This window comes from Manduca sexta, unplaced genomic scaffold, assembly GCF_014839805.1.
Source record: "Manduca sexta isolate Smith_Timp_Sample1 unplaced genomic scaffold, JHU_Msex_v1.0 HiC_scaffold_1714, whole genome shotgun sequence".
NCBI classification, from domain to species: Eukaryota; Metazoa; Arthropoda; class Insecta; order Lepidoptera; family Sphingidae; genus Manduca; species Manduca sexta.
In genome coordinates, this window is record NW_023592606.1 from 1 (window position 1) to 11,995 (window position 11,995).

Genomic DNA, 11,995 nt, shown 5'->3' on the forward strand with positions numbered 1-11,995 from the left:
GGCCCTGACAACGGCGAGCAGTGGGAAGTCGTGCGGCGCGGAATGGGGCGGCGGGGTGGCGGGAGTGGTGGGGTCAGCGGGGGAAGCGGTCGCGGAGAGTTCGCTGCGCGCCTCCAACGGCACGCTGGCGGCGGCGCGGCGGCGCGTGCACATCAAGGCCTATACCGCTGCGCCGCCGACAACGGCGTCGGACCGCCGCTGCTCAAGCACGTCAACATCACCGTGCACGGTCAGCCACAACGCAGCTGTTTAACTCTCAGTACTAGTACCAACACGACGACGATGCGAATTGCATCCTAGTAGTGAGAAATCAATCACAAACAAATATTGTGGAAATAGAATTAATTCCGACTGTTAAGAAAAAAATATGGTTTTGGTCAAGAGATATTATTTTTTGCTGCGAGCAATATTATAAAGTGGTATTTTAAGTAAATATAACATATACGTACAATCTGATGTAAAAAATACTTAAGCGAATCAGTGTTTAATAGACGCAGATTATATATTGGTTACTCGATTATATATCTGACAGGTAATAACTTGTACGAAACGGAATGACATAATTTTACTTTCATTTTTCTGTATTATTCTACCACTTATGACACTCATACGTGTGTGTGGTGTCGCAGAGCCGGCACACTTCGAGGGCAGCGGCGACAACGTATCATGCGTGCGCGGGCGCAGCGCGGCTTGTGTGTCACGCGCGTGGGGATGCGCCGCTTGCGCTGCACTGGACGCACCGTGGCACGCGCCTCGACCTCGCCTCATACAGGTCACTACATTACATTAAAAGACCCGTACAAAATGGGGCCCCATATATCATGAAATATCTGCAAACTTTATTTGCCGAATCAAATACACAAACAACTTAGTAAATTTTTCATGTTTTGGGACCCGGCATATCGAAGCTCCGTGACATTTAGTCCGTTACGTTATCATATACTTACGCCACTGCTCCACGCTCACGAAAATTATTATATACCTATAGCACAAAATCATACATACATAGTTTTAAACAAAAAATGAGATATTCGTATTCCAATCAAAAATATTTATATAATGTAATATACAACCACCCAGATATTAAACATTCTAATTGCATGTGGCGAAATGTTAAAATATAATAATACGAGTACAAGACACGTGTGCAGATGGACCGTGTCGGAGGTGCGCACGGCGGGCGGCGTGCGCTCCACGCTGCAGGTGTGTGCAGCCGAGAGCGCCGGACGGCGGCGAGTACCGCTGCCACGCGCACAACCAGTTCGGCCGCTCCGAGCTGCTGCTGCACCTGCACGTCGAAGGTACCGCACAGTCTGCACGGCTCACTTGAACAGGTGCTATCCACCGACACTATACTAGTGACGTAGACTCCTATTCGATGAGTTCACTAAACAACGCATCTTTATCACCACTAACTCGTGGAACGGAAGCCAAAAACTCCTGTCTCTACAACCCATAAGCATTACCGACCATAGGGCTCTGACCAAGTTCCTTGACTCCAGGAACTATTTTTTTTATCTTATAACACTACCTTATGGTCGCGACATCGCCCGCATGAAAAAAAAATCCGGGATAAAAATCCCGCTATATATTTTCCCCAAAAAGTTTTCTATACTAAATCTTATCGAATCCGTTGGGTAGTTTTTAAGTATATTGCGTACAGACAGGCAGACAGATGCGGTAGGGGACATCGTTTTGTAATATATTATTTGAAACTTTTTAAGAAGAACAATTCCTTATAAATTATTGTTGTTTAATTTCAACCGTTTACACAGCGCAGGCAACGGAATCTCTCAAAAAGAATCCCATCATTGATACTTTGCTCCTATTGGTCATAACGTGACATTATACTATAAGCATAACCTTCCTCGATAAATGGGATATTCCACACTAAAATAATGTTTCAATTCGAACTAGTAGTGCCTGAGATTAGCGCATTTAAACAAACAGACTCTTCAACTTTATATAATAGAGCCTCCACATCCACTACTACAACTCCTGTAAGCTAGGTTCAGCAGTGACACGCATTTTATAACACCGAGCAGTAAAACTAGGCGAGTCTCAGGGCAAAGTGATTTGTTATCATACCGCAACGAAATTAATCAAATAGAAAGATATGGATGAGTTGGAAATATTAATTGTCCACTTCCCTTCATAGCAAAGCAGAAGGTAAAGCAATGAACTAAGGAGGCATTTTAACCTCAAGGATCTTTACAACTAGATAATCCAGTAAAAAGTACCACAGACACAAACCAAACGAAAAGGTCCTATGTCATGAGCTGTTAGATTTGATTACAGTAATAGGCATGACAAAAACGCCGGAAAGCACGGAAATTCTCAGGTCCATATGGTATACAACCCCAGATATTATTTGCATACTTTTTACAATAATGTTGCAGTCTTCATGCGCGAAACTACACTCCCAAAGTACGTGAGGAGTAGATCATGGGCACGCAGGAGAATCAACTAGCCTAAATGAGAATAGTTTACCCTTAAAATTACCGTGGCTGGTAAGGAATTGCGATACACAAAGATCTATTTCTAGCCAAGTTTTAGTTAAGCGATCGCGAACGCACGGAAGTTATTTATATAAATGACGCCCTTTCGAATACAAAAGCCACCTACATTGCCATTCATTTACCAACTCATTGTGTACATCAGTGTGCGGTTTAAATAGTCTACTGGGTCTTAAGAGCTCACGAGACGTATGAAACTTTTTATCCATACCTCTCCGATTGAGTAATACATAGCGGCGCGACGCTGTACCTCCGATTCGACTGGCAGTACACCCGCGAGGACAGGCAATGCCTCTGTACTAAAAAGTCTATATCCAAGAATATTATCGCCAATTGTTGACTCTGGAAGCTGTATATAATAGTATAAATTTATAAATATTTTCGACACCTTCGCGAGCCCTCAGGCTCTCATTAGGAGTTGGTTCTCGCCATTCTCGAGACCCCTGCGGCCGATAAAAGTCTATAGTACGAGATCCGCGATATCTCAGAACTAGACACTGTAGCCACCCCACATATTACCCCAGATTCCGACGGACATCAAAAAAGAAGTTTAGAGCTCCCAAAAGTCCTGCCCCTCAGCCCAAATTTACGCTAGCACTTGCCCCAGTTTGTAACCCATGGTTTCCGTCCACGGTACGTGATGACAGCCACAGGAGTCACTCCCGCCGACCTCACTCACTATCGACCGCGCAAAATTGAGAAGGCCGGGTTTAGTTGTATGCGATCCAGATGACGAGATCACTCTGCCAATCAAACGTAAGAACGAATTCTTAAAACTCCTACACTACACAAGACTGCAGATCCATCCACGCCGTTGAAGACCATCCCGTGTCCCCGCTACCCAACGAATACGGTAACGGGTAGATAGTTTTTTCATTCATCCTTTAATCGTGATGTCTTCATCCTTTTCCAATGACCAGCCTGTGCGGAGGTTCCTAACTCGTTAGTGATTTCCCCTCAGTATGGGCATTTAATTTAACGGGTTGCGACCACCTAAAGGCACTGTCGAAGTGTGGGTGTGTTTGTATAAGCCGGCTCGTGTCAGGCTTACAAACGTTATAGCCATGTTATAAAAAAGTGTTCGTAGTTACAACAGTGTACGTGCGGTGTGCAGAACCCCCGGAGGCGCCGCGCTGCGTGCGGCTGGGCGGAGTAGGCGCGCGATGGGTGCGCGTGGAATGGCGCGCGGCCAGCGTCCACGGCCGCTACACGGCGCTGTGCACGGCGCTACACGCGCTGCCCGGCGCCGACCCGCCGCACACCACGCACAACCTCACGCTGGACGTGCCGCCAGACGACAGGTCCGTGCACACTGTACAATGTACATGCCTACTGGCCTGACACCCCGCTGCCGCCGTCACACGCCCGCTTGTGTCGCAGGGTGGAGGAGGACGGCATGCGCACGCTGGCGGCACGGCTGGACGGACTAAGGCCCGCCGTCGCGTACTCGCTGCGCCTCGCCGCCGCCAACCATGTGGGCCAGTCACCGCACTCTGAACCTTTGCTCTTCACTACACTTGATGAACGTGAGTCCCCATCGTCACGTCGAGTACATATGCTCGTTGTATAACTCACTAATTGTGATTTCATTGCTCTTTAATGACATCATTTGCAGCACCCACGGGTTCGCCGCAGAACGTTAGAGTGAGGCCGGCCAACTCCGGAGAGTTGCACGTGTCATGGTCGGTAAGTACACAAGTTTCCGTAAACAAGTCCACCAAGTTAGATGACTTGGTGTATTGCATAATATTGTAAAATAATTATGATGTGAACCCTGTCGTGTCACACAGGCGCCGCCACAAGACACTTGGAACGGCGAACTGTTGGGCTATGTGGCCTCGTGGCGCGAGCTCAGCCGTTTCGACGAGGACGACCATGATGAAGCAGGTGCGGGTGCGGGGGAGGCGCAGCGCGCGGGGAGCGCCACCGCCGGCGGCTGGAGCAGCGCCGAGCTCACGATCACCGGGTTGCGGCCCGCCGCGCGGTACGCCGTCACGCTGCGCGCGTACAACCGCGCCGGCGCCGGGCCGCCTGCGCCGCCCCTCTACGCCACCACTGCCGACGGAGGTGAGAATAAACCACTCTTATCGTGCTCATTTATCAAAACACCAACATTATTAACAAGTATCGACGACATGCAGTACCAGAGTTACCGCCACGCCGGGTCACTTGTGAAGGTGTGTCAGCTCGCTCGGTGCGCGTGCGCTGGACACCGCCCGCGCATGCGCACGCGCACGCACTGCGCGGGTACGACCTGCATCTACTACCCGTGCATTTTTCCACATGTAAGTAACGCTCGAGACAAATATTTATATCTTAAATATTTCGTCGTTTCCACCCCTAACCGTGATTTTTGTTATATGCAGCGTGGAACGGCGCGGCGGAGTCGCAGGTGGCGCGCGCCAGTGTCACCGGCGAGGCGACGCTACAGAGTCTGCGCGCTGCCACCAACTACTCGGTGTGGGTGCGCGCCCGAGCGGATCGCGGCCTGGGACCGCCCTCTCCGCCCATCTACTGCTCCACGTTAGAAGACGGTTGGCAACACTCGAGTCCTTTACTCTTCAACATGATATAATATTTTCACCATAATAATTGTAACGTTCTTATATTTTTTATTACAGCTATTTATCAGTATATATTTTAATATTATATTTGCGAGAATACCGTTTTAAATTTCGTGTATTTTATAATTATGTCATACATTTATTTTATTATTATTTTTATTATGACTTATTCTCTTTATTTTTATTATGCACCTGCCTCCGTCCTCTCTACACCACCCTAAGGCTGAGAAAGAATGCCCATGGCATTGAGTCCGCCTGTATAGTGTATGCCATGTGTACAAAATGTAAATAAATTCGTTCTGTTCGCATCGAGCAGGGTGCTCACTTTGTTCGTCTAAGCTGATATTACCTATGGTAATTTTAAGTGCTGCAGCAAGTTATGTGAACATTTAATTTAAAAAAAAATGTGTTGTGTGCATTTAGCGCCGGGCGCGGTGGAAGCGGTACGCGCGGTACCGGCGGCCGCGGACGGGGTGCGGGTCACGTGGCTTGCGCCTGCGCATCGCGCCGGTCGCCTTACGCACTACACACTGTATATCCGGGAGCTCGGCAAGTACGGACATCAAAACGCAAAGCGGCGACTCTCATGCATGCGACTACTTATCCCTGCGTGAACGTTGTGTGACGTGTGTGTGAAGGGTTGGCGGCGAGTGGTCACAGCGTGTGGAGGCAGCGCCGCCGGACGGCGACGACGAGGCGTGGCGTGAGGTGCGCGGCCTGCGCGAGGGCATTGTGTACGAGTTCTGGGTGCGAGCCGCGACAGCCGCCGGTGCAGGACCCCCCTCGCGCCCCGTCACTGCCGCCCCCGCACCCGCGTGTGAGTACCGCGGCGCTCCACCTGTTCATTGGTATGATGTACCTGATGCATCTATTCGTGGAGTGTGACGTGATACATGCGCAGTGTCAGCGCGCATCTCATCGTTCGCGCGCGTGGTGTGGGCGGCGTGGGGAGCGCGGGCGCGTCTGCGGTGTGCAGCAGTAGGCGCGCCGCCGTTGCGCTGGCGTTGGTCGCCGCTGCCGCGCGCACATACACTCACCGACACTGGCGACCTCATTATACATAGTTAGTTACAAAATATCACATAATATATTTCCATTAGTAATGCTTTCCGCGTGTCGCTGCCTTTTTAGCTAGTAGGTAAAAGGCAATATGAGCAATTCCTAGGCATTACGTGAAAGCATTTATTCAGTTAAGTAGTTGAGAAATTACGAATATAATCAACTAACAGTACTAAATAATGTTTAGCATTACATGCAATGTAGGTGAACATAATGAGTTCGTAAAATGTGATATGAGCGTTACTCTGTCCCGGCCGGGGTGGCGCCAGAGGTGGAGGCGTCATCGGCGGGCAACTACACATGCTCGGTGCGCAACGGCGCAGGCGCGGATGCGGCGCTGCTGGCACTGCTCGTTCGTCGCGCCCCCGCCGCGCCTGCGCCACGCCTCGCACGGGCCGAGCCGCACGCACTGCTACTGGCGTGGGATCCACCGCCCGACACCGGCGCGCCTTTACTCAGTACGTACCATCCTTCTCCTCCCAACGCCGCATCATACATACGAATCTCAACGCTTGGTTGTTGCAGGCTACAGCGTGTGGTGGGAGCGCGCGGGCGGCGGTGGCGGAGGCGGAGGCGGCGGGTCGCGCGTGCTGCCCGCGAGCGACACGTCGCTGTGGGTGCGCGGGCTGCAGTGCGGCGCACTGTACCGCGTCACGCTGCGCGCGCACAACGCGCTCGGAGCCTCGCCGCCCTCACACGCGCTGCTCGCCGCAACAAGAGGCGACAGTGAGTCATGCCCACGTAACACATTTCATAATTTACAATTCCTGACGGAATGCATACGTATTTCATACTGCAAATTAGAGGTGCAGATACAAACTAGGCTTACATTCGGCGCCAGCGACTCGTGACAGCTCACAAGCCCGGATGCCCAGAATACACAGTTAGCGGTTAATTAGAATTGGAACACTCTCCCTAGTGGGGACAACGACGTGCGTGACAACACGAATGACATTGCACGCTTAGGTATTTATACAGGCGCCATTCGGGCGTAAGTCAAAGCAATTGATAGTAGAAAACAATGACGACTTTGATTGGTAGTTACAACTGCGAGAGCGTAATTCGTTGACTTTATAACCAAAGAATAATAAGAAAAACTAGTAACGTTAAAAGAATATAGGCAATAATTGGAAACGTCACAACCGGTTAAAACGACTCCTGTTATAGCGACGCATCGGTTATAACGACTAAATAGTACGGTCCCTTTAAATAAATGCATATTAAAAGTATTATCGTTAATAACGAGTATGGAATAATATAACGTCCAAATTCGGTGGTCCCTTCAATGTTGCTATGGCCGGTTTTCACTGTGTATATGGCTTTTGTTCGCGGCTTCGCCCGCGTGAAGGAGTTTTCCGGGATGAAAGTTCCGCTTGTGCATTGTAGAAAAAGTATCCGATTTAATTATATTTATGGCTCACTATTTTATTTATTCAGTCTAACGGTTTAGCTAGCGTAAGCCCAGATAGCAATTCTTATTTCGACTTACTTGATATGTATCGTTATGTTATGACCAAATTACACAAAATCATTATAAATTGTAACCTATGTGTTGCAATTTATAATGATATATTACTGTAAAGTTTCATCCAAATCCTTTCAGTAGTTTTTTCGTGAAAGAGGAATAAACATACATACATCCATCCTCACAAACTTTCGCATTTATAATATTAGTAAGAAGTAGGATAGTTAAGACAGAATGCGACTGACCCTTCACAATAAGATATATTGTTGTAAAAACCTATATACATCACTACATAGTATAAAACAAAGTCGCTTTCTCTGTCCCTATGTCCCTTTGTATGCTTAAATCTTTAAAACTACGCAACGGATTTTGATGCGGTTTTTTTTAATAGATAGAGTGATTCAAGAGGAAGGTTTATATGTATAATAACATCCATTAAATAGTGGAAAAATACTGTTATTTTGTTATGTTATACCCGTGCGAAGCCAGAGCGGGCCGCTATGTTTTTATATACAACTTTCACAGTTTTTCTGTAGTGTATTTAGTATCAGCATTGCACCCGTGCGAAGTCGGGGCGGGTCGCTAGTATTCTATAAAATATGAGCAGTGCGTAAGAAACTTGGATATGTGTGTAGAGGCGAAGCCGCCACCGGGTAAGGAGGCGGTGTGGGCGAACAGCACCGCGCTGCGCGTGTCGCTGCTGGCGTGGGGCGGCCGCTGCGCCGTGCGCGCCTGGAGCGTGCAGCTGCGGCCCGCGCGCGCCGCCGCCGCCTGGGCCGCCGTGCCCGCCGACTCCGAGAGTGCGGAGGTGCGCCTGCCCATCCGCTCCGCTCGTTCTACCGATGTCATTCTTCCACAGACAAACACGTTTAACATTTGTACTCCATGCCGCAGGCCGGCGGACTGCGGCCGGGCGCGTGGTACGAGCTGCGCGTCACGGCGCATGCGCCCGCCGGCGACACCGTCGCGCTATACCGCGCCGCCACTCACACGCTGCACGGCGGTAAGCACTCGTAAGACTGTAATGTACTACACCATGAGTCATCTCGACCGTCTGTGTCCCGGTGACCGCATGAAATTCTGTACTTACCTAACTTTCCGATGTTTGAACTCAGAAAGCAACTTACAATAATAATGATAATGTTTTCGCCTATTCATGTCTTGGTGGTTGAAGAAAAGCAATGATGTTTCAGAATTAATTATATATTGTAATCAATTTTGATTTTGAGCATTGAGAGCGTCTGAATATAATACGCAATAGAAATATCTCAGTATGAACTAAGGAGTGTTAAAAATGATATTGATTTCAATGATTTATAATATAGTGACTGCATTCTATCATGACTGGAACGACATTTGACTCCATAAACTATCTAAATTTTGAGTTGAATGAGTGTTTCTGCTTTTACTTGTAAAAAAATCCACGATCATTCACATTTATTCATTATCGATATTGTGTTGATAAGAAGTAACCGGACGCGGTATTATCGTGAAATAACGAATTATTATAATATTATTATAAGTAATTGATGTGTGCTATGCAAAAATGCTGAGTGTGTATGAAACCATGTATGGCTATACTTACAGTACAATGCGGGCCGATTTCGATCCGTTGGATATCTTTAGAGGGGTTTTTTTTTTTAAGTACAGACCCCGCAGTCTACACCGATGAAAACCTGCGAACGGTGTACTGGTTCCCTCCGGCTTAGCGACTGCGGGGCCCTGGAGGAAGACAAAAAGAGGAGAAATAGGGGAGGAAAGAAGGGGAAGGAAAAGGAAGGGAGGGGGGGGTCTATGTTCAGCATTCATGTGGCTGAATATTATGATGATATTGGTATTGCGATATATTGTGTTTCAGAGCGACTGGGGGAACCGGTGGAGTTACATACAGAAGAACGCCGCGCGGAATCAGAGGAGGCGGGAAGCGGTAGGGCGGGCGCGGATGTGAGCGGTGCGGGGGGTGCGGGCGGCGGGATGCCATGGCGCGCTGCGCTCGCGCCGGCCCTGCTCGCCGCCGGGCTCGCCGTGCTGCTCGCCGCGCTCGCCGGTACATCTCACACACCACTGCCCACTTATTTTACTGCGTGTGTAAAGTATATAGTCCTACTGAGGAATTGTGCCGCAGGCGCCGCGGTGTTGCGCCGCCAGCAAGCGTGGTGCTGGCGACGCACCTGCTCGCTGCACCGGCCGCGACACCCGCACCCGCAGCTGTACACCACCGAGCCCGGAAAGAGAAACGGCAAGACGCTCACGCCACCCGACGGTAACTACCACTGCGCACAATCCTGCAACACATGCCACAATAATACACTTTATACAACCTGTTGGGAACAGGGGAACTGCACGAGATCAGCCCGTACGCGACCTTCAGCATGTCGGGCGGTGTTGCCGACACTGATGGGAGTGAACGAGCGCCGGCGGGGAGTGCGGGTGGGGGAGGCGGCGGTGGCGGCGGGGGGTGCGCGCTGCATCTGCGAACGTTCGGCCGCGCGGAGCAGCTGGACCTGGCCGCGCCGCCGCCGCGACCCAACCTGTTGTCACACTCCGCCGGTCCGTACCAACACGACAACTTTTAAAATTATTTATTTATTTGTACATTACATTACGTCTTCGCTTACATATTATGCTGTTGACATTTACCCCTCAGTCATCACATAAACTATTTGCTGAGAATAAATGACGAAGGTCTGTAGCAAATTTGCACAAGCTATGATAACGTTATTATAGATTCAGCGTGTGTCTTTTTGTTAAAAAGACTGGAAATGTTTACTATTCGACGTGTACTGCTGGCGCCTGGCGCCAATCTTTAAACTGGATTTGAACGTCGTTGAATTTAATGTTTTTCGTGATTTGAAGAGGACACAACGCAATGGGGTAAAGTAATTAAGATGAGTGTATTGTGTGTGTAGAGTACGGGCGATGTCGGGACAGTGACTCCGAGTCGAGCGGCTCGCCGTGCGCCGCGTGCGCCGCCGAGCTGTACCGCCTGCCCGCCGCGCATCGCGCCGGTGTGTACTCGCAGCCGCGCCGCATCTGTACTTCGTGCCATGCGGGGTCTCATAGACTATAGCCACCGCTATACTGTTTGTGCAGACACGCTGCCAGCGGTGGAGTCCAGCGCCGATGACACGTCGTACAGCGGCGGCGGGGGCGGGGGCGGCGGCGGGGTGGCCCGGCGAACGGCGCGCGCTCCTCGGCGTCGCGGCGAGCATACCTCTGCGCCCACCGTCAGGTACCGACCCGCTGCACGCACGACGCCCAACCTCCATTAACTACGGTCCCGGTCGGAACTCACGTTCCTTCATATTAGTACAGCCAATGAAACGTAACTATTGATATTCTACTCTATCAAATGATAGTGCCGCAATTATACAAATCCCGTCTTCTCCTCCTCCAACCACACTCGGCGGGTGAAGTCACGCCGACCACAACATATCTGTAATAATATAATTTTTAAAAAAGTTTTTTTTGTTTCCTACAAAGCCACCGTTTCTAAGTGGAAGGTTAATAGGAAAGGACCTTTGGTTTCGGTAATATGTAGCGAGCACCTGACACTAGCGCCCCCTCCTGCGCCCCCAGCATGGCTTCCAGCTTACCGAGCGAGCGGCGCGGCCGCTGCATGGTCTCGCGTCATGTCGCATCAGCCCTCAGCAGCATGTCGCGCGCCCCCATACCAATAGCACACTTCACGCGTAACTGCCTGACTCATGAGATGATTTCTCGTATGCAGGTACACTGCCGGCCGGAGTGCGCGCGCCGCCGTCGCCAGGAGCGAGCGCGCGCCGATGTAACGCGCGCAATTCCCTTGTACATAATGTAATCATGTTGTGCTGTGTAACGACCTCTACGTTATACGTTCTGACTGAAATAATAGTGTTTAATAAATTTATTGAGTTTTCAATAAAGTGTTTTATTTAATATATTCGACAAAAATCTTTATTAGATAGGAGATCTCTGTCTCTCTATAGATATCTATAGCATAATAGAAAACAAGTGCGGAATGCAAACAATGATCAGTAAACGATTGGCTGCTGGAGTACAATTGGCGTTTGTAAATAAATAATTATTTATATTATATGTATAATATAGCAAGTACAAGTAAAGAGGTAAATCAAATTGCCTCTTTACTTGTATTTACTATAGGTTATTAGTCATTCAAATTGCTAGTTAAGCTAGATAAATACGTGAATAAATGTTCGAAAACAATGTTTAATTTTTATTATGCACCAACTCCAGAATTGGTAACCAGTATATAGGTAATGTTAATTATTTTTTGGTTTTTGAAGGCGGTATAATTTTTTGTTGAAAAGTGTTTGTGCCAAAGATGCTGATGCACGCTTCAAACGCATTTTCAGATTTAAATTAAAATACCACTTTTTAATCCCCAACGG

At 49.1% G+C, this 11,995-nt stretch overlaps 1 protein-coding gene across 1 annotated transcript; it reads left to right on the forward strand.

Annotated features, from left to right (window-relative positions):
* Positions 1-42: 42 nt before the first annotated feature.
* LOC119191623 (Down syndrome cell adhesion molecule-like protein Dscam2) lies at positions 43-11,395 on the forward strand. Its single transcript, XM_037445511.1, has 22 exons — positions 43-229; positions 630-692; positions 1,152-1,301; positions 3,631-3,817; positions 3,897-4,042; positions 4,132-4,202; positions 4,307-4,583; positions 4,658-4,801; positions 4,883-5,050; positions 5,504-5,633; positions 5,719-5,897; positions 5,982-6,143; positions 6,409-6,597; positions 6,665-6,865; positions 8,240-8,448; positions 8,499-8,607; positions 9,463-9,651; positions 9,730-9,867; positions 9,939-10,154; positions 10,514-10,612; positions 10,698-10,836; positions 11,335-11,395. Exons 1-22 carry the CDS (start codon positions 43-45, stop codon positions 11,393-11,395), a joined length of 3,414 nt encoding a protein of 1,137 aa, XP_037301408.1.
* The last annotated feature ends 600 nt before the right edge of the window (positions 11,396-11,995 follow it).